The sequence below is a fragment of the Pinus tabuliformis genome, chromosome 5_1, assembly GCF_031772625.1.
Source record: "Pinus tabuliformis cultivar Carrire ecotype Pingquan chromosome 5_1, CPIR1, whole genome shotgun sequence".
NCBI classification, from domain to species: Eukaryota; Viridiplantae; Streptophyta; class Pinopsida; order Pinales; family Pinaceae; genus Pinus; species Pinus tabuliformis.
In genome coordinates, this window is record NC_142305.1 from 600,098,784 (window position 1) to 600,125,887 (window position 27,104).

General features: G+C 40.1%; 1 protein-coding gene across 1 annotated transcript; it reads right to left on the reverse strand.

Annotated features, from left to right (window-relative positions):
- Positions 1 to 1,412: 1,412 nt before the first annotated feature.
- On the reverse strand, positions 1,413 to 26,027 carry LOC149166310 (uncharacterized). Its single transcript, XM_089430132.1, has 2 exons — positions 25,294 to 26,027; positions 1,413 to 3,990 (listed from the first exon to the last, which is right to left on the reverse strand). Exons 1-2 carry the CDS (start codon positions 26,025 to 26,027, stop codon positions 1,413 to 1,415), a joined length of 3,312 nt encoding a protein of 1,103 aa, XP_089286258.1.
- Positions 26,028 to 27,104: the final 1,077 nt, after the last annotated feature.

Here is a 27,104-nt window from a genome sequence, read left to right on the forward strand (position 1 = left end):
AATAAAATTTAATTTATAGAGTTAGTTACCATTGTTTTCGATGCATTAGCTATCCAAACATGTTATTCAAATAAACTAATAATAACATTTATATCATTAGTTATAGTTGTCTTCGAGGCATTAGCTATCCAAACTTTTTATTCAAATAAAATAATAAAAGGAAAAAACTATCGATATCGGATTTTAAGTTGAATCATATCAACAATCATTCTCGACTAGATTTCAGTGGCACGCTCCAATGACGTGGTGTGAAATTGTCCGAAGTGTGAAATTGCCTTAAAAAGAGAAGTGTTGCCTTTTGTCCGGGTATATATATGTCATACAATTAATTTGAAAACGAAAAATGTGTTGTGAGATAGTTTTTGTTAATAGGAAAATTGAATTTTATAGTTTTATTTAGTTGGAATTAATAAATTGAGATTTGAAGTAAAAAGTTTAATTTGTTTAAAAGACAAAGATTTACATAAGTTTTGGTGCATAGTAATTATTAATAAGTTTATACATTTAAAGTTTTATTTCGATATAAATGCTGAGAAAAAACATGAATAATGGTGGAAAGTAACTCTAAGTAAGTATATTTATCAACATCTTATGCCTATCTATTTTTCAAACAAAGACTGCTTAAATTATAGTGAGTCATAACTAATAGTAAATATATTATTTACTTGATTATGAGTTGTTTTTAACGATTTTATTTTCGAGTAAATTTCATATAAAATTTAAAAATAGAAAATCATTGCACAAATATATAAAAATCATATCAAATTTTTTTTTTCCATATTACTAAAATATAATTATTTTTAATAGTTAAACATTAAAAATTACATTAGTAAATATTAAAATGAGTTATAATCAACCGAGAAATTAATGGTTACATTCCTACCTTAGCGAAGACATAAAAATTACATTGCACGAGAGTGTAGTGCATACGATCTGGTCATTCCCAACTACAATAACTTGTGGAACTCACTAGTAAATGATTTTAGGCAATATTGAGGTTGTTGTACGCCCGACACGAGAAAACAACCCAAACCACAGAAAGGATGGATGGGAGAGATGAAGCACCGGCGCAGTTGACAAGTTTATCAATATCTAAATCTCCTTTATAAAGTATCTTCAAAAAATTATAAAATCTCCCAAACGGAAGGAGAGAATGAGGTATCAATCCCTAAATCTCTCTTATAAAGTGTGTTGAAAAAATTATAAAATCTCCCCAACAGAACGAGAGAAAGAGGTTATCATCGACGCTGATTCTATGCGACGCATTTACTTAGTCACGCCCATATTATTTACACAGATTGGTTGGAAATGGAATATTGTACATAGACTAAATTTGGAAAGTATGCTCTTTACCTTGCAAATATAGCCCCATTACACTTTTATTCTAAACACGGCATAAAGCTATCAGCTAACTAAGAGTATTTGCTCCCAAACCACCCGCGTAAAGCTAATACTCCGATCACAATCCCGAATCCCGTTACCCACCCAAATCCCATCCCAACTACCCACGATTCCCACCAATGCACAGACTTGTCACTATCGTTGCCGTCCCCGTTGCCGTCCTCTGGAATGTGTTCGCTGCAATTCCTTGCAAGTGGAAGCCCACACAGCTCTGGATTACCTGAGAATGAAGTTGCCCCAAATGTGTCGAAATGTGGCCCATTTGGAATCCTCCCTGATAAATTGTTATTCGAGAGGTTTAACCAGCCCAATGAGTTCAGATCTAGAAGTGTTATAGGTATTTTGCCTTCTAACTGATTGCATGACATATCTAAAGTTTCTACATCGACCATGTTACCAAATTCTTGGGGAATCTGTCCGGTTAAATGATTATGTGATACATTCAACGTCCGCAGACCCTTCAGAGATCCAACATCTTGGGGTATGTCACCCGTAAGGTTGTTTCCTGAGAGGTCCATAGAAGTATCAGTCCAGAGGTCTTTGAAAATATAGGCCATTTCCTGACCCTTGTCCATCAAACTAACTTCATCCGTATAGTACTTACCATATATAAGGTCCGTGGACTTGGAGATTGACCTTGTGAAATCTTGATCCGCCATTATCGATAAGTTTGAAAGCTGTCGCGGTATTGTGCCTGACAGATGGTTCATTGCCAGATCAAGAATTTGGAGTTTCTGAAGGTAGCGAATCTGGATTGGGATCTCACCTTCAAAATTATTTGACCTGAGGACAAGTATGCGAAGCTTCGAAAGATACCCAATCCATTCAGGCAGTTTCCCTGATAGATTATTTCTACTTAGATCCAAAATTTCCAAGTTTTTGCAATTTTGCAGAGACATGGGAATCTTTCCACTCAACATGTTGTTATTGATGTGCAATACTCGGAGATCGTTCAGTTTTCCCAGCTCAACCGGTATCTGCCCTTCAAAACCATTTTTTGCTAAATTCAATACAGTGAGAGAAGAACAGTTACCTAGATATGAAGGCAGTCGTCCAGAAAGCTTATTGTCTGAAAGATCCAGAGCTTCTAGATACTCTGTTTGCTCACAAATGCAAGAAGGAATATCCCCGTCCAGTTGATTCCTTGCTAAGAGCAAAAAACTAGACGACTTCAACATTGTGCACATTTCTGAGGGGATTGGACCTGTAATATTATTAGTTGACAGATCAAGTTCCACAGGGAAGCCTGTTGCAGATCTTGGTGGATGGAGAAGGTTGCCATGGAACTGATTCGCTCGTAACTCCACTTGCTTCAGAGAAGTCGACGGGTTATACAGTTGAGGTGGTATTGGCCCCTCCAGCTGATTGTACGATAGTACCAACCTCTCAAGCTTTGGAAGATTCCACAGCCATGAAGGAATTTCTCCCTTGATTGTATTATTGGTGAGATCCAGCCAAGTAATAGAACTTTGAGTCTTCAGAAAAACAGGAAACGTCCGCTCTATCTTACAAACAGATAATCTCAACACATCTAAAGAAAATGGCGGAGTCCACATGGAGGTGATATTGAAGGCTAATTTGTTATTGGAGAGGTCAACATATTTCAGACTGCTGAGGCCGCTGAAGTGTGACTCTGAAATTGCTCCGCTCAAAGCGTTGTAAGTAAGAGTGATATTGGTCAGTTTAGACAACGATCCTAGGGATGAAGGAATGGGCCCCGTCAAAAGGTTGTAGCCCAGGTCTAGTACAGCAAGCGAGGAGAGGTGCCCTAGTGACTCTGGAATCCTTCCCTTCAATTTGTTGTGCCGCAGTTCTAGCACAGCCAGACATGATAGATTTCCTATAGAATATGGTATCGAGCCGTCCAAACTATTGTTTGGCATATGAAAAATGGTCAGGCTCTTCCATTGGCCCTGAAAAACCTGAGAAACGTTGGCAGATATTTTGTTATTTGCCAAATAAATTCTTCGCAGGTGAGCAAGTCGAGAGAGAGGCTCAAATGGGAGAGATCCACTGAGATTTGCACTGGCCAGCTGCAGAGAAACCAAATTAGTCATATTGCCTAACCAACTAGGAAATTCAGTGTCAAACGTATTGTGATCAAGATGGAGGACTTGTAGGGAGGCAAGGTTATGCAGGGAAGAGGGAATGGAACCCGTCAATCCGCAATTTGTCATTGAAAGCTTTCTGAGGTGGGAAAGATGACTTACTGATTCTCCCCATGAGAACGATGTTGCCGAGAGGTCGACTCCCTTGAGAGAAAGAATGGTCAAGGCCGTGAGATTTGCAAGCCACAGGAGGTCAGGACTTGTCAACACAGAAGGCTCCGAGGAGGACAGGTCGAGTACCGTCAAGCTAGACAGATTTCCGAGCTGCCATGGAATGGCACCTGCAAATTCTGCTCTGGACAGGTTGAGGTATTTCAAGTTTCTCAAAAGACCCATCTCTGCAGGAATAGGTTGCCCAGTAAAATTATTGAAACTAATATCGAAACTCTCCAAAGCCGTCAGGTCAAACAGTGCAGCAGGGATGATGCCTCCACTCAAACTGCAATTATGCAAATCCAACGTAACAACATGGCCGGTCTGTCTGTCGCAAGAGACATGTTCCCATTCACAACAACTTAATGAAACATTCCATGAAGCCAAACATCCGGCAGGATCATGCAAACCACTTTTAAAGGTCAAGAGAGATTTCATTTGTTTATCTAAACACCCTGTCTCAGAAGACACAGACGTGAATGTAGCAGAGAAAACTATGCAAAATATGAATATCCATATACCAAAACTCAATAATCTATTTTGCATGGTATTACCAGTCAGCAACCCTTCATGTTTCAAGCATTGCATTCCGCCTGTTTTCGTTACTGGGATATTATCAGGAATCAGGAAAAAAAACAGTGGGTGTGGATTGCAGAGAGAGCACATTACAAAAAAATCTAAAATAAAAATTCGTGTGCATAGCGCGACCAAAATAATATATATTTTTAATCAATATATACATTTAAAAAATATGAGATAATATGTTTAATTATGATACTTACATATTTTTTTTAAACACTCTATTCTAAAATAAATTAGAATAAACATATCTATTGACATAATGTTTCTAATATAATTTTTCCCTCATCTTAATAATTCATGTAAGCCTTTCCCATGGCTAATTCATGTAAGCCTTTCCCATGGCTACCATTGTTTGCTTATAAAGAAAAGTGACCTTCATAGCTGAATTATTCCCTTAAAAACCTCAATTGACCTTCATAGCTGAATTATTCCCTTAAAAACCTCAATTTTTCTTTACCAGTATCACGGCTTCGTTAGAATGTGGCCAAATATAAGGAGGACAGGCCTACTACAACATGTGGTTTGATGGAAAACAACACACCCTTCTTCAATTAAAGACAGAACATTTCAAATAAACCTTTGCATTTATTTTTAATTGATGTTCTCCAGCGATTATAATTCTGGTATACTGTCTATTATGATGCTATGTGTTGTGCATGACTAGTCGACATATATATAATCATGGAAGAATGCTTCTTATTAGTCCCTGCTATCTGGCAATGGCCAGGGACTATAGGAATCGAAAAGATGGTATTTAACATTAATTTCACCTGCTTACCATTACAAATGACAAGCGACTCTTATGAATAACCAAACTTTTAAAGAAAAATTAATTCGTAGTCTTATTTAGCCTCTTCCCGAGGCGGGAGGGGCTAAAACATAGGTTATATTATTTTTTCCGTCGGCATTTGGAATTTTTGCGTAGCAGAGCATTAGTTTCAAACATTAAGTGTTATACTGAATTAAATTAAGCCTATAGCAACTGAATTGAATTAACCCTAAGCTCATAAGCTTCATGGCAAGGTCAACAAGGTCAGAGACTTGGCATGGCCATCTGCAAAGGCTTTTGTCTAGTGCGCCTGTCGCCTGCCACGTACCACCGCTTCAATCTAGGTGCCATTCCATAAACTGGAACAGTTGTCCCTTTCACCAGATTTCATAAGAGAGTTTTCCATAAGCCAAAGTCCTTGAGTCTTCGGAGTCCCTGAGTCTTCTGCATAATAATGGAGTCCAGTCCCTTGCTAATACTCTGATGAAGTGCTCCACCGTTTGGCTGTAATGCTGTGGGCTGTTGGAGCAATTGAGGCCACCAGCGCGTCTACTGACCTGCATTATGAAAGCATACATATCGAAAGTTAAACAGGTAAACCACCTATCGCTTAACTGATTGATATAGAGACTTGAAGATGAAAGCATTTTGAAACAACAAATTGCTGCCGCAATTCTTCTACTGTTGTGCAAAGAGCCCTGTCACAGAGATCAATATCAAGAATTAATGGATTCTGAATATTTATTCCCATCCAACAGGCTCAAGTAATTGATTAATTTGGTATAAACCTAAAAAATGCTACATAGAATTGAATTTTCAAAAACTATTGGCCTGAGGACTGCAAATCAGCTTAAAGAAACATGCAGCTATGATAAATTGCTCTTACTCTGCACATCTTGTTACAACACTATTTGTTGTAGCAGAAAGCTCCATCTTTTCATGCATTGCAGTTTCCTTAATTCTCTGAGCAGAATGCTACATGCTGTTATTATTTTTCTCTGCCAGTCACGGCAGCCTCCCTCTCTGTAACAGGCGATGGACAGCAGCCTTCCCAATGTTTAGCCACGTGTCTCTTGCATGCACATCGACTGGCTGAGAATGAAACAACACACACTCAGAGGAACACTCTTAAATATATCTACCGTTAAGTATCACTGTATACTTCGAATGAGCAAGCCAACTTAAGGACTGTTCATGTTAGAAATCTGCATAAGTCAAACAAGCCTCATGTTGAAAACACCTTTAACTGGGTGTTGATAAAACTCAGATAGATCTGAGAACCATTTAAAGGCATACTCAGAAGACTATCTTGGCTTCTTCTAGGTAGCCACAGGTACAGAATAATTCATGGGTAACCTACGAAAACTATAGACATTGCATGCAAAAACTATCTATCACTGCGTGATTTTAATAGCATTAAAGAAGTGATGGCCAAAGAAAAACGGCAAGTTTGCACTAAATAAATTTGAAAATATCCTTTTTGAAATCACAGTATCAATTTAACCATGAATTAATGCAAAAGCAGATAGAAATATGTACGCTGTGATGACTGTATGACTATATGTGCTCCAGACGGCAATCCGTTTGTATCAGGTTCTTACACATTTTCAAACTCTTTGAATATCAAATATTTGAATTTCTGCTGGGAAAAATATATTTGTATCAAAGGACACATCTTAATTAAAGAGAAACACATATTTTAATGGAACGATGAGCTTCAAAAATTGAAGCATTTATTTGGGAAAGGGTTAATAAAAGCATAGATATATCTATTTCATGTTTTTCAGCTTAAAAAAGCTTGTCACAGATTGTAAAGGCTTGCCTACTTAACAAATTTCACTCAATAAATTTCTTGTTCCAAATTTTGGAAAAGAAAAGTCTTTCATCTGTAACGCACAAACAGAAGTTGATTACAATTCTTACCTTCAAGCAAAATTATCTGGCCAACTCGTCCAATACTTCACAAAAATTGAGGCTTTAAATTTCACCGCAAATGCAAATTATGCTGCGATAACTTCAGGATTTCTGAGAGCATCAGAGCTTGATATGTAAAGAAATATTAATGTACTTTTTTTTTTTCTGCAATTTTACAACAGGATTAAAAATGCACAGAAACTTGCCCGAATGTTCACTTCTAAATCCCTCTCTATAGATGGCCTCGAAGCAGCCCCGACATGTACGGTATGGCACACTGGCAAACGCCAATGCAGGTCCTAAAAATGCCAGAAGCAGCAGAGAATTCACGATTCTGAATGCCATTATAATCAAATGCTTCGGCGTCATTGCAGTGTTGAAGAATATCTCCTCTCTTTCTTACGATGAACACCAACAGTGAGAGCCATCAAGTTTGGAACTGTACTCCAAGTTCCCGAAGCCGAAACTCCAAAAAAACACTTTGAGCTTCCAACCGGCTCTATGGTCAATCGATTTATCTCACTGAATCTAGCATTATCTCGGCTTTATCTTCGCAGGTCTGTAGCAAGCACTGTAACAGACTCATTCTTAGCTCATTCTGCAACTAAACAAGCCACTAGCTTTGAAAGTCGACATAACATTTCCAGAGGGTGCACCTGTTCAACATCCAAGCCCATGCAAGCCATCGTGCCAATCAACTCGTCGCGTTTAGGAGAGGAACACTGGAGCGGCATACCAGAAATAGCATGTATGCAAGACACGTATATCATGCATGTTAATCTTGAACGTCACTTCTCCATTTGAAAAAAGGGATTTATTTAGTGTTGTATATAATTTTGTTTTATTTTTTCGTTATTGTTATAGCAATGTTATGTGGGTGTACACGAATATATAGCAAGTCTAGTATTGCCGTGTGGGTCCGCTGTTTCATTACCAGAGCTGATATGTTGGCAGTTTCGAAACTTTATTGTTTGCGACTTATGTTTGTCATGATCTCACGCTTCCAAACTTCAAACCGTTTCCATTTTGGCCATTAATCTCATGGCCATGTGCACGTTGTTCGTTTTGATTGATAAGATTATGAGGAACATAAGCTCTAGCTTTACTACTCCCACGTGCAAGCCCTTTTGACTTGTTCAAAATAGGTTGCGGCATGAAAAAGATACTCATGGTTGAGATCTCGCCGTACATTGCACCGATCCCTCAAGGCCGTTCCCAGCTTTTCCCTCCAGATAGGTGGTGGATTCGACCTTGAACATCTCTCTAAAACGATAACAACTTCAAGTTGGGATCTCTCTCGCTTCTGTCTGAGAAGCCGCCAGAGAAGCTAGCTAAGCCCGAAAAGAAAGAGAAGAAGTATAGTATCCAAGTAGCCAAGCCCAACTATGACTGGCATCGAAACGTGGATCAACTAGCAGCTATTATTGAGTGCATCGACTCTTGGATCGACTGCTGGGCATGAACTAGAGCTTCTTCCTGCACTGACCAGAGTTATAGCTGCACTAAGTAGAGCTTGTATCACTGACAAGAGCTTCTAGCGATGACTGAGCTTGTAGAATGATACCGGCAATGAGAAAAAGACTATTTCAATGTAAATAACATTGACTTACCCATCTATGTTTTTATGATCATCGACTGTTTTAATGTAAAGAACATTGGAACCAGTTCCAATGGAAAATCTAATTAGCTGGTGTCATTAAATTGCATTGACTGTACTGTTTCTCATGTACTGTTTCTCAAAAATATATTTCTAGCTCAATGCAGGGACATGCTGCTTAGCAGCCACCCTTGTTGTAATTATAAACACTTACTTTGTTCATACACATCACAAGAACTAAAGACATAATCATTTTTATAAGAGAGCTTCACAAGCTTGATTCTCCACGGAACATTCGATTATATAATTAAAAATGTTCACCAATAAGCTTGTGTTTCTGACAAGTTTGCATTAAAGTATCAGCCTAGTGGCTATTATAATTATCCACGTATAAAATATGATAGTACACTCAGAAGCTAAAACCCATAATATGTAATTCTCATTGTCATTTTGAAAATGATAAAAAATCATACCCAAATTGCTAACACTCGAAGGAAGGTATGAGCCTTCACGCTCATATTAAGAATAGGTGTAATAACCTTGCATGATACACCATTCCTTGCTATTGAAATGTCCAAATTATAAATATAAACTTAATTTTTTTCAGTAAGAAAAAAATGTTGGTTTTTATTATAATATACAAAAATGAGTATTTATGGTTTGTAATTTATTATTGCATTTTATCATATGGTAAAGATAGTGAGAAAGTATATAACAACCACGTTGAGATCTTGTGTCTCAATTAATATAAGTATGGGAAGTGCAGGCTCATTGGGTGCTCTTCCAATAAAGCATTAAAGAAACATATTTACCTATACCATGTCTAGTATGCAGAGTAAAAAGAATAGCAAAAATGTAAGTAACAATCTTAAATCAAAAGTAGTTATGCAGGCATGGCCATGGAACCAATGTTCATGTGTGAACTACTAATCCAAGTGTGATGAAGATTATTCCAGGGGGGTTCTCGATGCCCAACTTGGACATCTTGTCTGCGGTTGTGTTGAATTCTCAGTGAATGCGCTGAAGAACCCACTGAAAGGAGCCCATGAGAATAATCAATATTCCGTAACCAACCCTATATGTGTGAATGTGATATGGAGGCCAAGCCCTGTACATGATTGATGATGGCTAGTGAGTCCCTGTATACCTACATTTTGGGGATGTTAAAGAAGCTAGCGAACCACATTAAGCCCCATAATGCTATCATTTATGCTCTCGTATTTGTGATAAGGAATTCAGACCATTGGAAACGGTAGTGTTGATTGTAGTCCATGTGGATCCAAGCTCCACATCCACATCTCCCTTCCTGTACTGCACCGAAGAAACCTACAAGGAAAGATAGATTTGGGCCTGATTTTTGATGTAATACATTCATGAGTTGGATTAGTATGTAAAAGCGGTCCCACCCAAGAAATGATGTTATTGATGACATTACTGTGATTTAAGACTTTTCCTTCAAAAATAAAAGAGTTCCTGGCTCCCCACAATTTCCATAGGATAACAATTGGAACAACCCTTTTCCTTCGTGACCTCCTGCTCCACCATATATTAAGCATGCTTCTATAGTGTCATGTTGTTATAGACATTTTTGGGCACTGCAACCCCCAATCATAAATGTCCATAAACCAAGGGCTCTTAAGTCCCTAAAAGTGTTGTTCCAACCCCTAAAAGAACAAGGTCAGTTGATTACATCATCTCCCAGAATTTCTCCATGAAAAACTACTCAGAACTGGTCAAAATTGGACCATCTCACCTGCTCCATGGTCAAAGTGTGTTGCATCCCACCTAAATGCACACGAGAGGTGCGATGCATACTGAAAATCCCTTCTATGGGGTGCAATGGGCGAGAGTGGACAAATGGCAGGTTCAATTTGCAAGGTGGAGGATCATGGAATCTTCCAGAAACTTCTCCTGTGACACTTGCCTCTCTGCATTCGCCCAGGGATGAGTAAGAGATCATCAATCTCCAAGTGGAATCAAGAACTATCAGAGAGAGGATACTAATCAAATCTCAAAAGCTGACTCTCCCCCCTTGCAAACATCTATATATGGATCCCTCATCCTAGAGATCCAGAGGCTGGAATTTTGTATCTTGTAAGGAAGTGCTACTGGTTTCTTGGTGTAACATCATAGTGTTGGGTGATCTAAGCTTTTCATGAGGTGAAGAAGGGCTTTCTTGCTGAGAGGATGACACTGGTCAGAACAATTGGTTATAATCCTCTTTGCTATTCTTGATTATTAATAAAGCTATTCAATTTTTCCTCCACATTCTTGTATGATTGATGATATATGCATTTGTGTGGTCAATATATATCTAGTCCTATATTGTTTATGATAGTAGATCTATGTTCTTGGATAGTGTTATGTTGCTTTGATTCTATAGGTGCTCTTTGAAGTTGGATAGACGAGGAAGCGAGTGGCAAAGATCCATCGGAAGGGAGAGGAATCAAGCAAGGAACCAAGCACAAGACAGATGTTGGTCTCCTTTGTTCCCCTCTTATCTACTTCTCATAAAGGAAAACAAAAGTGGTTTTAGTTTGTTTGTTTCTAAGGTAGCTACCAGCCTTAGTGGGACTAGCAGCTCTGCATAGACACTAGATTTCCCGATAACAAAATGGCGACTCTGCTGGGGATCGAATAGATTGTTTTTTTTTCTATATTTGTTTGCTTTATAAACTTACAGACAGAGCTTGAAGTCAAGCCAGCTAGCCTTCGAACTGCATTTGCTATGCAATTGCAAAGTATATCAATGTTGCTTCAGTCTATCTCCGGGTTTTGTTTATGAACTGAACAATTGATATAAAAAATCTCTAATTGCCCTTGTGGTGGCTCTAGTAACCTCTTTAGATCTACCCCTGTGATTTATTTACTGATTACCACTTGCTCGGCCTAAATCCTGAACTGTGCTGCAAACTGTGATCAAGAACTGGATCAAAAGTCTCACACTGTACCATCGCACCCTCTCTTCAAGGATCTCAGTATGCATCGCACTTCCCGTGTGTTATAGGTGGGATGCATACTGGAATCCCTGTGTAACAGGTGCGCTGATCAGAAAAGGCTAATTTTGCCTTTAGACTTTGTTTTTTTCACTCTTTTCAGCTCTATTCAGGAGTTTTGCTGTCTATAATCAGTATACCTCTGTTGGAAACCCCCTTCCTTGCCATTATTTCGCCTCCATTGTGAAAAGAATTGTAAATGTTTTTATGTATTGTGAGCCATTTTCAGTTCTCTTTTACAAAGAAGTAGCATAATTGAACTGTCGTTTCTTGATTTGAAAGTGTCACAAGTATCGTTTTCAGTCATAGAAGAGAATCCTATTGTTCTTGATAGTCGATTACACTGTTACTCTTGTATTTGATTTGAATTAGTAGTTTTTTCAAGTGTGAAAAGCAAGTTTTCAATTCCAAAGAACAAAGTGTCGTCATTGTCTTCATTTTGTCTTGAAAAGAAACTTGTTAGTAATGTCGCTTTGAAAAATAATTCAGATTTGCGCTTAGCTTTCTTTTTATCATTCACACATTAAGAAGGCTGAAAACAAATACATGCATGTGCATTTGCATTTACATTGTTTGTTGGTTTGATTTAGGACAATGCATATAGTGTGTGCTCTCTACTCTATGTTGAAAGAACATCGTCTCTCTTTCCTTAGTAGCTAGGATTTTCATTGCAAAAAAAGAATATTAAACGATTGTTTATCATCTTAGATTGCATTTTAGGAATTGTATATCTACATCACGCGGTGAACCTGAAAGGAAAATTTCTTAAGCAAGATCAACTGTAAAATAAATTTAATGAATCTAAAAACGCTTTGGAACCTAACGCACAACATTTAGAAGTCTAGGCTAGAGACGTATTCTGGCGTCGTAAAGCCTGGTAACTGTTGTTTTCATTGCTGGTTGGGTGATTCCTCCACTTTGAGACGATAAGTGCCAGTACGGACTTATGCTCCCACGTACTTTCGATTATATATTGGGAGACCATAATAGGCTTTATCCTTTATCCATAGGAAGCCGTGTCTGCCGCCCTATCGATCGAAATGCACTGAACACAGCATTCGGGAAGATTGACTGCCGTACCGTAAAAAGTATTCTACAGTTTTGTGATTGGTTTGGTAATCCCTCTGTCTAGATTTCCAGACTAGTCTCTTTTGTTCCTTTTCAGACTCCTTAAAGGAAAAGGTCCATTTGAGCACTTGTCACTTCAAGCTCATTAAAAATCGAAGGCGACTAGAGTCATCTTTTGTTTTTTCTCGACTCTGAAAAATTGAAAAAACAAGTTGTGTCAAAGCATCTAAAATTTATTTTAATCGGAATAAACATCACCTTTCCTACGTTGGTCTTAGGTTGAGAAAAATGGAGTCCACCAACCAAGGATTTCCCCTTGGAGGAAATCCTAGTCCTTTCTCCTCTTGGGGAGATGTTGGTGCACCCCATATGGCCACATTGTCGCTTCCAGGATTGACAATCGTCTTGCCCGTATGGCTCTTCTCGACCTCTGTCGTTAAGAACACTGTGATTCCTGAACAATCAAGTCAGCAACTAAACAATACCAAAGTTACCCCCCAACCTTCTACTTCATCCAATTCTCCCTCTCCTCCTCCCTCTTCGCTTGATAAAGCTGGTAAAGCCCAAAATCAAGTAGCTGAGAAGAAGGAGAAGAAGAAGAAAGAGAAAAAGAAGAAGGAGCCAAAGGCGAAAAGGGACAACCAGGCATCGTCTAGCGAAAATCCACACACTGCACTGTCCAGGCCTAAATTGCCATGTGTCATTTGCAAAGGAGACCACTATCATCGAGATTGTCCTTGCATCCCTCGGATCTTAAGGGACTGGTCTCCTCGTTTGCACAATCTGGTGTCATCAACCTCTGATGATCATGTTGAAAATACACCGTCAACTAGTGAAAGTGAAGCCCCTGGACAAAAAGGAAAATGTAAATTTCCTTGTAAACTGTGTGAAGGCGATCACGCCGTCCATCGTTGTCCCTTCTTAGACGAGGCTAAAAGAGTTTTGGACGACCGTCCGGTTTCACCGTTACGGCTTCCTCCTGGATATAAGAAGCTCTTGCTGAGTCCGTCACTAGTTGAAAATCCGGCTGACACGCCATTGTGGTCGGCCGAAGCGTCTATCATTGAAGATAAACCATCTGAATCCACACCAGACGAAAGTCAAAAGGTCGAGGCGGCAGTTGACCTGGTCTTGCCTTCAGAGGATCCATCTTCAGATGATACAGTCACGGAGAGAACAAGAATGACACCATTCAAATTCTCTTCGTAAGCACAGAATCCGATGAACATGGGGCCAGTCTACCCGTTCCTTTACTGCAGGAAGGAAGTTCATCAGAGTCGTATCCGGCCGTCTATTCGATCCCACCTCCAAGCAACCTAGTTGTTTCCTTCGATTGGAATCTACTAGGCAGACCCCACTTACCGGCTAATGTACCATTCTGAATCATTGCTCAAATATATAGAATGGTCATGGCTGATACCATCACAGATGAAGGGGCTTCTGTGAGTATCTTTTCCTCAACTGCTTGGAAAGCGCTTGGTTCACCATCGCTTTTGCCTGAAATGAGAAATCTAGCAGGCTTTGACAAAGGAACCAGTCGACCGTTAGGGATCCTTTCCAATGTGTCGATAACATTGAGAAAGAAAACTGTTCACATGAATGTAATGGTAGTCCAAGGACCCCTGGATTATAATCTTCTCCTTGGACGCGACTATAATTATTGCATGGAAGCCATTGTCTCCTCACTCTTTAGAGTAATGTGTTTTCCACATGAAGGAAGAGTGGTCAAGCTCATAGACCAGCTTTCATTCCCCGATTCACACATAGCAAATAGTCAAATACCATACCTGAATGGTATTTTCACGCAAGGAATGTCTCATCAATCCCCAGTCCATCCACCTGATGAGCGCGAGTGATTCGGAAGACATGACTGAAACCCAGGGGGCATGCACCCTAGTTTGTTTCGACAGGAAAACCTTGGGTATAGGGTAGGTTTCCGCGAAGGATATATGACTAGTTTATGAGATTAGACTGGAATAATATTCCTTCGTCAAAGTTATGTGAGTGGAGCCAGTTGCAACACTCACCTTTGTTTATTTCGGTAGACATCGCCGGGGAAGTGTTTTGTCTGTGGTGCAGATAGAACAATCTTTGGTAACTTGGAAATTTTTCGCTATATCCGGGGGCATGCAAACCTTTTGGCATGCAAGCGAAGAGCGACCATTTATTTTTTAAATTTGTAGGTCCTCTAACCCTTTAAACTCGTAGGATTGATCGTTTCCTAACTTGCATAAAGAAAGGATGTGGGGCAAAGCTTTGAAAAAATGCCATTTTAAATGAGACATCCTTATTATACGACTGGATCAAGCAGTTTTAACGCGGAATTCAAGCTCGTTAAAAAATAAACATAAGCAATGAGAAAATGTTCCCCCAGAGTTTAAGCTCATTAAAAAATGAACCAATTTTCGGTAAATAACCATCGTGAATGTATTATCATCAGCCTTTGAAGCCTTGGTCGTGTTCTCATCATCACCTCCACTCTATTTTGGCCGATCATCCACCTCCATTTGATTGTTTACCCTTTTTGAGGAACAGCTGCGGAGAGTGATCTTGTTAGCCATCTTTGTGACACTGTCGTGATTGGAAAATTCCAAACCTTACCTGGAATTAGCTGCTACCCAAATTTATCACTCGTTCCTAAAAAAACGAGTCTCCTTTAAGCTCTTTTCAACTGACTCGTAAAATATGAAAAGATTGCCGAGTAATTGGCCTCTCCAGCTCGTTAAAGTGACTGGAAGTGTTATCCCTCCTTTAGATTTTAATCTTTTTGGACTTGAGGGATTATTACACAAAAAGATCGAGCGCTTGTTTTGTTCGGTTCATTAAAAGTACCGAAAATTCATCCCTTTTGTATTGTTTTATACTTTTTCGGACTCAAGGGATTATATGACGAAAAAGGATTATAGGAGTTTTCTTTACATCCCTTTTCAGACTCTCTAAAATTGAAAAGGACCGAGTTTCTTTGTCGTTAAACTCGTTAAAACCGAATAGCGACAAACTTGTCCATACAGACAAGAACGAGTTTCACTATTGTTAGGCTCGTTAAAACATAGCGATGGGTTTGCCCGAAGGGTAAATTATAGAATAAGCATATGTTATCCCCCTCAAGCTTGACAAAAATAAAGAGGTACTGGTCAGCAATGACTGGGGAAAAATTGGGAAGAAAACTTGAAAAAACATTATTGGTAGCAAGTCGCTCTTGAACATGACACTTTCACTCCGCATCCAAGTCGGGTTGGGTTGTTCCGTTCACTGGTCATATCAGCATGGGTCCATCACACCATCCACATTTGGGGTTAACGCTACCAATCTATCATGTCAGTGTCGCCGATATGTTCAAGAGAAGTTGCTCAGAGAATTCACCTGTGTCTCATCCACTGCAATACATTTACGCTTCGTTCTTTCATGACCGCCACCCTGAACCTTATATCATCAGATCGTTTTCACCTCCATTAAAATCATTTGCTCCGTTCTGTGTCATTGATTTGGGATTCACTAAGGCCCTCCTATGACAGATCTCTTCTTGTCGACATCAGCGCATTATCCAGGAAGTCGATCTAGGAACAACCCTTTCAGTACTTTGAAGCTTGCATGCCTTAATGGCAAGTTTATCACTTCTGGCGATAGGTTTACATCAATGGCCTTCGACCGAAAGATTTTGCGTGGTGTTCGATACCAAGTCCCTTATTCACACCACGTGAATTGTACTATAGTACCTTGAGGGTCATCATCATTATCGGTTATTCCTCTCGCGCCTGTTAATAGCTTACATCATTGGCTGGTAATGAGGCGATGTCTTTCCATGTTCGACTCTAGAACATCTATCACATGGATCGACTTGTACTTTGAGTGAAGATCGAACAAGATTGAAGAGTCCGGATCTAGTTTCATCCATCGGGGCTGCGATATATATTCAGGAAAATAAAGACATCAAATGTACATCATTACTGCACAGATAATCATCCAACCTAAGGGATGATGGCTCTACCAGAATCATCAGTCTGCACACAGACGATTGTTTGTCTTATGTACATGAAAATGAATTTATAAAGCTGAGCATGGGAATGCCCGCCTCAGCTAGATCATGAAAATATTATGAAGATAATTTATTGTATTGTATCTTATTACAGGTCGCCTTCTAGCTTGAAAAAACTTCAGATCCTCATGATAAAGCATTTCACCCGACATCAAAAAGATTAACGACCTCATGCTTTAGGGGGCAACTGTTATAGACATTTTTGGGCACTGCAACCCCAATCATAAATGTCCATAAACCAAGGGCTCTTAAGTCCCTAAAAGTGTTGTTCCAACCCCTAAAAGAACAAGGTTATCTGATTACATCATCTCCCAGAAGTTCTCCATGAAAAACTACTCAGAACTGGTCAAAATTGGACCATCTCACCTGTTCCGTGGTCAAAGTGCACTGCATCCCACCTAAATGCACACGGGAGGTGCGATGCATACTGAAAAGACCTTCTATGGGGTGCGATGGGCGAGAGTGGACAAATGGCAGGGTCAATCTGCAAGGTGGAGGATCATGGAATCTTCCAGAAACTTATCCTGTGACACTGGCCTCTCTACATTCGCCCAGGGATGAGTAAGAGATCATCAATCTCCAAGTGGAATCAAGAACTATTAGAAAGAGGACACTAATCAAATCTCAAAAGCTGACTCACCCCCCTGCAAACATCTATATATGGATCCCTCATCCCAGAGATCCAGAGGCTGGAATTTTGTATCTTGTAAGGAAGTGCTGCTGGTTTCTTGGTGTAACATCATAGTGTTGGGTGATCTAAGCTTTTCATGAGGTGAAGAAGGGCTTTCTTGCTGAGAGGATGACGCTGGGTCAAAACAATTGGTTATAATCCTCTTTGCTATTCTTGATTATTAATAAATCTATTCAAGTTTTCCTCCACATTCTTGTATGATTGATGATATATGCATTTGTGTGGTCAATATATATCTGGTCTTATATTGTTTATGATAGTAGATCTATGTTCTTGGATAGTGTAATGTTGCTTTGATTCTACAGGTGCTCTTTGAAGCTGGGTAGACGAGGAAGCGAGTGGCAAAGATCTATCGGAAGGGAGAGGAATCAAGCAAGGAACCAAGCGCAAGAGAGAGGTTGGTCTCCTTTGTTCCCCTCTTATCTACTTCTCATAAAGGAAAACGAAGGTGGTTTTAGTTTGTTTGTTTCTAAAGTAGCTACCAGCCTTAGTGGGACTAGCAACTCTGCATAGACACTAAATTTCCCGATAACACATGTGCATCATGGCTGTAAGATATGATATCCAAAATCCTTTTCCATACCTATACAACCCCTAGGCAATGTAGAAAGATATGTATATTATCCTCCTGCATATTGCAAAAAACACAATCCTTAAATGTAAATCCTAACCTGTATCTATAACCAAGTCCTTAAGTGTAAATTTAACCTATAACCAAACACCCCTTCTCCGATATCATTGGTACCCATACATATATATTTCCTAGTTGTGTCGATAAACTCTGGGAGAACCTTCATTAGTGTAAGTGTCATTACCCTATTTAGAATGTAATTAACCGAAATTTCATGAGTTACTTGGTCAATATGTTGGAGGATCTTCATTATCATAAGTATTATAACCCTATTTAGAATGTAATTAACCTAAATGTCATGAGAAGTAATTGGGCAATCAATTGACCAAGCAGATATAAACTCGCAATATTTCTCTTGGATACCCGGGTCCTTGTAGCTTATGGTCAAATCGGCCCCTTCAGTTTTACCATGGAAGTAATAACTAGGGAGTTGGACATGGAGTCGTCTAACGAGGCGGGAGAATTGCCCGGATGGCCAAAAGTGGCTAGAATCTGAGCAAAAAATTTCAAAAAATCTTGTAGACACAGTGTTTGAATTGTGTTTTTGATAGTGGAAATGGATTCAGCACCATCAAAAACGTCTAAGACACCTAAACATTTGAAGTTTAACAACTATAACTTGGATTTACAAAAATCCTTGCCAAATTTTCTCTAAATATGACTGGAATTTCCATAACTTTTTGGGCAATTCCTCCAGCTAACTAGACTACGATACATAATTCAAACCACATCCTATTATCGTTCCAAGATCTTGAACTACCAGCAGTGGGGCCAACGTGATGCCACGTGGAAAGATCATTCGATAGAGAAACCGAAAGTGCTTGATCCCATTTCCCGTGGAAAACTTTAGAATATTCAACCGCGTGTCACATGGATGGAGGGTGGTACTCGATTCCATGCCGCGCCGAAAGAAGGGATGCCGACGAGATGGCGGTGCTCACTCCCATCCCACGTGAAAAGGACGTTGCCGGCAAAAGGGAGCATTCTTTAACATTAGAAAAATAATATTGGGTGGTATGACAGCTGAAGTCCATGATCATCGGCGGTAATAAGGTCAGTCACTCTACTGTTTTCTATGAAGACGAGACTTTGCATGATCCATGAACTCTGGCCATTGCTCAACCAATCGACATAATGAAAATCTTGCACGAATTTTGGGATTTACAGAAAACCCAAGGAACATTCTTTAACATTGGAAATGTAATATTGCGTGGGTGGTACGACGCTGAAGTCCATGATCACCGGCGGTAATAAGGGTAGTCACTCTACTGATTTCTATGTAAGCGAGACTTTGCATCACGCATTACCTATGGCCATTGGTCCATTGGTCAACCAATCAACATAATGAAACTTTTGCCATTAACAGAAAAGCAGACCACACATTAAATTTTGCCGTTAAATTATGTCACGGTCAGGGTCAAGGTCAACCGTAAAAGAAGACCACACATGCATCTACTAAGAAAGTCAAAACCCTTGAGGAGCAAGGGTCAAGGTCATTAGCAAAAGGAGGCCATTAACAGAAAAGCAGACCACACATTAAATTTTGCCGTTAAATTATGTCACGGTCAAGGGTTAAGGTCACCCGTAAAAGAAGACCACACATGCATCTATTAAGAAAGTCAAAACCCTTGAGGAGCAAGGGTCAAGGTCATTAGCAAAAGGAGACCACACATAAATTCATTACGAAAGTGAAATCCAAGCCAAAGCTCCATATCGAGTTTAAATGGTTCGCAAAATTGTTATATCTAGCCGGGTCCGGTCGTGGGCCATACGCAACCTGATGTCACTAGAGAAGCCGGATCTGGAGCGATAGTGATATACCACTATGTAGGGTCGAAAATGGAATTTTTTTTCAGCACGACAAAAAAAGCTTTATAGTTATGTTATGATTGTCCAAAAAACATCATGAAAAATACAGCAATGAGATTTATGGGCTATTTTGATATGAGAAAAGAAAGAAAGCATAAGACCTCCAGGAGATTGGATATGTGCCTTGCAGGCAGATCAGCTACATGGTAGCCATGAGGAAAAGGATGTATATTGGGGATATCTTGATATAGAAAAAATTGATAAACAGTCCCATGAGCCAGAGAATGAGTGATCATAAGCCAGTAAAAGAGACAAAGGATGGGGAGCAAAATTGCTATCAGAGGAAAATTCATAAAATAGTGAAAGAAGAACCCTGCATAGAAAAGTCTTGAATCTGGTGGAAGGAATTGTCAACTGAAATCAGCAGCCTCCATATTCCTTGTGGCGTTGACAGTCCCTGTTTTGACAATGCATCAGCGCTCTGATTTTTCCCTCTGTCGATGTGGGAGATTGAGTAGTCCTTCCTGTTAAGCCACATAGCCTCAACCCTGTCCAACTAGCCAGCTAGGTGAATATTTTTGATGCAGTTTTTGGACAAAACATGGTCAATGGTGACTTTGGAATCTCCAAAAATGTGAAGGTTTTTGAGACCCAAGAAATCAGAGAAAATGATGAGACTAGCCAGAGCCATGATTTCCGCTTTGTATATTTTTGATGCGGTTTTTGGACAAAACATGGTCAATGGTGACTTTGGAATCTCCAAAAATGTGAAGGTTTTTGAGACCCAAGAAATCAGAGAAAATGATGAGACTAGCCAGAGCCATGATTTCCGCTTTGTTATTGGTTCCAGGACCACCATTCCAATGAATATCAAAAGCTTGACCTTCCACTGGAATAATAAAAAAGCCACAGGTGCAAATGTCCAGCTGAGCGGCTCCATCAAAAAAGGCATAAGGGTATTCGAATTTATCAGTGGGCCGCTGATTCACTCCATGTTTGATTTTTGGTAGGCGAGGTTGATCAAGCGCTTCATAAAGTAGAAGGACAGATTCAAAGACCAGTTTATTTAGGCTCCTTTTGGAATCAAAGATTAACTGATTTCGCCATTTCCAGATGGTCCATATGGTCATCAATGGGATCGGTCGCTTCCTGTTACACATGTTGCTCCATATATAGAAAGCCTCGATGATAGAAGGCGGGTTGGCAAAAGTGAAAGTAAAATGTGCAGAAACCTGTTGTCAAACCAGTAGAGATTGGGGATATTGTAGGAATATGTGGACATTGTTTTCAGCATTCAATCTGCAGAGGGGGCAAATGGCAGGTCCAAACCACTGACGCCTCTGGAGATTCTCCCAAGTGAGATTGCGGTTATGAAAAACCAGCGATGCAAAAATGTTGATTTTAATAGGGCGGCCAGATTTCCAGAAAATAGGTGGAAAGATATGTCCAGAGGTATCGGCTTCTATAAGTATAATCTGGGAATATATGTGTCTAGCAGATACAGCCGAAGATCCGCTGAGTCCTTTCCAAGTGATGCCATCCCTGTTCCTGGAACGATAGATACCACGCATTTGTAATGAAAGGGTTATGTCTTTCCATTGGGCCATAAGAACACCGTTCAATTGTAATTCATTTGCAGTTTTCCATATTGGGATGGCGCCATCCCATTTCTTGATAACACTGGCCCAGAAATAAAGCCCCCTGCAGTGTAGATGTCTAAGGAGATGTTGGGAGAAGTGGATCGATTCCCCTGAACCTGCAAACTCATCATAACCCATAATGATGTTGGATCCCGTTTGGAAATTCCATATCAAATTTTCTCTGAAGAATTGCTCAAGTTTTTAAAACCCTCTCCAAATGATTGAGCCATTGGCGGACCCAATGGAGCGTTGCCTGAACCAATAAGTTATGTCGCGATCATCCATGTCCTTCGCCCTGATAGATTTGCTCCAGCTAGACTCCCCCATTAACGCCTTCCACATAGTTTTGCATAGTAGTGCTCTTCTGAAGGAGTGTAAATCTAGTATGCCCCAACCTCCCATGATTCTTGGCCGGGTCAGCGTCGACAACTTGCAGAGGTGGAATTTATTCTTCTCTTTCTGACCTCCCCATATGAAGATGGCGATCATCCTGTTAAGTTTGTTTATAATGGCGGGGGGGATATAAAAGAGAAGGGCCCAGTAAACCATGATTTGAACTAGAACCGATTGGGTGAGGATGACATGACCCCCAATTGATAAGCATCTAAACTCCCAAGAGGAAATTTTGTTGTAGAATCGATCCAATAACCATGTCCAATCAACCACTCTGTAGCATGCTGGTTTCAAATAGAAGCCAAGGTATTTGATACCCTTCATAATAGGAAAAGTTCTGAAATATAAGTGATGGTATCGGCATTTTCATCAGCGACATAAAAAGAAGATTTTAGATCGTTGATCAACATTTTGGTGGCACTTTGAAACCTCTCCAGAATATCAAAAATACACAGCCACGTTGATCTGCACAAAATCACTGATAGAAGAATATTGTCGACAAAAAGAGAGTGAGACATGTAATTATGCTTACTAATAGGGAGAGGCTTAATTCTCGCTTTTTGAACCGCTATCTTGATGTGTAAGCTCAGGGATTCCATGAAAAGTATGAAGATCAGAGGAGACAGGGAGCAGCCCTGGCGTAAGCCCCTTGTAGCTCTGAAATAAGGAGTAGGAACCCCGTTTATGAGGACCGCGAAATTTATATCCACCACACAAGCCATTATCCATCGAGAACACCTGTCATCTAGGCTGATCCTAGTCAGAAGGCATCTGATAAAGCTCCAGCTCACACAGTCGTAAGCTTTTTTCAGGTCGATTTTCAGAACTGCCGCATTAATTTTTCTGTTGTGCATAGAATGTATACATTCCTGGGTGAGGGCCACCGCTTCAGTAATGCTTCTGTCTTTGAGGAACCTGTGTTGTTCTAAAGACAAGTGGAGAGAGAGAGTGTTCCTGATTCGAGTGGCGATAATCTTAGATATAATCTTATATAGCACGTTACATAAGGATATGGGACGATAATCAGCGAATGTAGATGAGAGCTTTTTCTTAGGAATAAGGGCGATATATGTAGAGGAAATCTTCTGACTGATGAATCCTTGGGATCTAGAGACCTCGACCATATTGAAGATATCTTCCTTGAATAATTCAAAGAAATGGATAAAGAAATCAATGGTCCACCCATCGGGCCCGGGGCACTTATCTTTCTGGAAAGATTCCATCGTAGCCAATAATTCCTCTTCTGTAACTTCAACAATGAACGCATTGTTTAGGCCTTCATCAAACATTGTGGGGTAAGGGTCAATGCCCCAAAAAATATCCTCAAAGCTACAAACGGAGCCCTCATTGTATGCCCTTTTGAAATATTTTACAGCCTCCTTAGAGATTGCCTCCTGTGTAGTATGAGAAATTCCATACTCATCCTTAATTTCCCAAATGGCATTTGATTCCCTTCTCTTATTTGCAAATCTGTGAAAGAACTTGGTGTTCTTATCACCTTCCCTGAGCCATAATGCGTGGCTTTTGAGCCTCCATGATGCCTCTTCTTCTTTCAGGATATTTTGTTTTCTCTTTTCTAAATTCCAAATGCGGTTCCTTGTGGAGGATGGCATGTGAGAATTTTTGAGGAGAGCGGATAACTTTTCCAGTTCCTTACAAATGGATTTTAACTCCTTTTTGTTGGCGGTCGCCTTCTCCTTTTGCCATTTTTTGACCTCCCTTCGAAGGGTATGCAGGCGCTCAATGAAAAGCCAAGTTGGAACACTATCCAGCGTGGGGAACTGCTTCCAGGTTTCCTTAATAAAAATATTGAAAGATTCATCAGCAAGCCAAGTTCTATTGAACTTGAAGGGATAGCCGAATCTGCGTCCAGAATTTTTCCATTGGATAGTAATGGGCCGATGATCAGAAATAAAGGACGGAATGATGTTCATAGATGGAGGCCCGAATTTATCAATCAGGTGCTCATGAAATATGAATCTGTCTATTCTCTTCGCCAGATAGGAGCTATTCGTTCTTCCATTGTCCCAGGTTGGGCCCATAACAGCAGGTAAGGCATCAATGAAATTGTACTGGATAATGGATTCCTAGATGTGATTACCTATAGGATCAGATTTCCTGCCATTGCCCCAAATTTCGTCATTACAAAAAGTGCAGTTGAAGTCACCACCAATAATCAAAGAGTCAATATCAAGAAGTCCTGAAGATAGATTATAATTCCAGAATGGGAAACGATTTTTGTAAGGAACATAAAGATTTAAAATGTGGAAAGGGTCGGTGAAGCCCCGGAAATGAGCCAAAATAAGAATGCTTGCAAAGAAATGAAAAGCAGTAGCAGTGATCCATTTGGGGTCCCACAAAACCGGAAGTCCACCAGACATGCCATCAACATTGGTAGCGACCATGTGCCATGATGGGAGCATCTTCTGGAAGTATGAGATGGTTTGTGAGCATTCCTGCATGGTTTCCTGAATGAGGACCATCCTAGATTTTGAGGAGACAAAAAGGTGTTTAAGGGCCAGAAATTTGTGTTCAACACCGAGGCCCCGGATGTTCATGGACAGGATGTCAATCATTTGGGAGCTTCATGAGGCCGACAAGCTCTAAGAGGCCTATTATCAGAAAAAACATCATCAGTGATTTCAGTAACAGGAATGTCGATAAGGGAAAGATCCTTGATAGGCGAGGTCCTTCTACCCTTTCTACCCCAAAAATGTCGGCTGCCTTGTTTCTCTTTACGACGAACAGTTATGTTTCCAGCTGATGTAGGGCTGATGTGGGGAGAAGGGGAACGAGAAGGGCGATGAACAATTAAAGGTTGAAGACCAAGAGACGCTCTTTGGAGGAGAAGATCGATGTCCTGGTCAAGTGAGTTGTGGGGAGAGATGTGGGGAGATGGAGGTGGGGAGATGGGAGTAAGAGGTGCCTTACCTTTATGATCAGCATTCGGTTTGAAAGCAAGGGGTATACAAGGACGATTAGGCGATGGGAGAGACGACGGACCAGGGATGAGATGATTATGGGAGGGAGGGGATAAGGGTGATGATGATATGTATATGGGGGCAGATGCAAGGTTAGAAACAGGGGGAAAAGATGATGTGGGGGGAAGGGATAAGCGGGGTTCAGATCCATTTGTAAAGGCGGTGGAATGGAGGAAAAGCTAGTTACCCCAGCCGTAGGGTCAAATAGGGGTAGAGAAGGAGATTTCGATATAGTAGATGATCTAGGACATTTAACAGACATACGCCTAGAAGGTTCCACAGAGGTTGACTGAGAGAGAGTGAGGCTGGCTGATCGATCAAGGGAGCGACCTATATGAGAACGATGAGCGAAGGGGGAACAGATAGGAGCCCGTAATATCTCAGTATATAATGGCCCATCAAAGGCTGGAGGAGCTTTGTCATGTAACGGGGGGGGAGAATGAACGATTTTCTTCTTTAGCTTGGCATTCGAGCGGCGAGGACAGTTTGGAAATAGGTGACCAGTATTGTGGCAGTTGGAGCACCTGAAAGGCATGCCCCAGAAGTCCAGCCGTTGTTGAATTTTTGACAGCTCCCAAGTGAGGTCAATAGTCTCAGGAAAACCTCCCCTGAATTCTTTTTCAATGAGAACCCAGGCAACCCGTTTATCTTTGGTGCCAATACATCGAGGGTCCACATATATGAATCGCCCAACAGCATTACCTATCCTTTTCATCGATTCCATATTCCACAATTCGAGGGGAAGGCCGAGCAATTTGAGCCAGATATAATTATTCTGGGGCGTGCAGCGGAGCGGATTAAATCCTATAAACCATTTGTGCAGAGCCAAAAAGCTTCTCTCCTTCACCCAAGGTTTCGAGAAGATGAGTTCCATGTCGCAGTCCCTGAGGAAATGAAAACTACACCAGTTGTTCATGAGGCGAACAATGGTAGCTGCGTATCCCAGAAAAGGAGTCCATCTAGCAGCAATCCAAGCCCGAATTTGAGGATCGTCCATGGACGGAAAGAACCATCTCCCAACGAGCGCCCTCTTCTGTAAGCTCATAATTCTATCTATTAACAGGGGGCCATCCAGATTGATAGCTGAGGGTGGAGGAGAGGTTTTAACAGGCCTATGATGTTTGGGAGGCTGCCGAGATGCCAAGTCATCATTCTGAGGGAGCAACGGAGATAGAGTGGGTAAAATGATGTCGGCTTCCAGCGATTTCATCCAGTCAGATTGGGGAGCGTGTCCGGCATGTGATACCTCAGTGGCCATAGTAGCGCAGACCATGGCTGACGCAGCAGATTGGTCAGAGGCGAAATCCACGACAGGATAAGGATTGACACCATAAAGGTAATGGGGATCCCAATAAGGATAATCAGACAGGAGGAAGATCAAATGATATGATAGGAAAGGATGGGTTAGGTGGGAAAAACCACCGAAGGGTGAGAAAAAGGTAATAGGGGGGAAGAGGACATAAATACCCCAGTATCAGGAACATCCCTTCTATCAGGTAAAAACATTGTAGAGAGACAACGAATGCATGTTCTCGCATGATTGAACCATTGATTTTGAACTCAGAGCGAAGTCAATAGTTAATTGTTTGATTTTATTCCTTCCATTAAATTTCAAATATATCCAAAATCACCTAATACAAACCTTATGAATTGACAGAATAAGCACCTAGAAAAGTTACTCATACTATCATTATGAGTTTACTCTTCATTGTATCGCTCAGGAGTGGGCCTTTCGGACGATACAGCGATGCATAAGAGTCAATTTGGCCAAGTTTGGTGTAGAGACATGAAATGATTGAAACTTTGTTGCTCGAAATGTATCTTGAGGAACCCGGTTCATCATACTAAGGAAATTGGGTGATTCATCTATTTCCTTAGTAAGTAGCAATCTTTTTTTATCTACTAAATAATGGAATATAATTTAATAATAAAATGTAAAAAAATCTGAATTAATTTAGTTGGATAATTTCAAAATTTTTATTTAAAAATGAAAAATAAAAAAATATGTGATACATATTTATTATAAAAGTAATTTATTGAGTGGAGAGGTTTATTGAGTACTAAGTAGAGAGGTTTATTAAACAATGTGAAGTAATGTAAGTATGTTTGTGTTTGCTTGGAGTTTGACATGTGTTATTCTTAAAATAAAAATAAAATGTTCTCTGAATAGAAAAGAAATGTTGGTTAATTAGTTGTCTCAAAAATACAATTTAAACAATTAAAATTACACATTATTTTTTCCTCATGTTAGATCCATGGTTAAGATGGATCTAAGCTGGTTCTTAAAACAATAAAATGAAATTAGGAACAAGCCATTCCATATTATGATTTATAA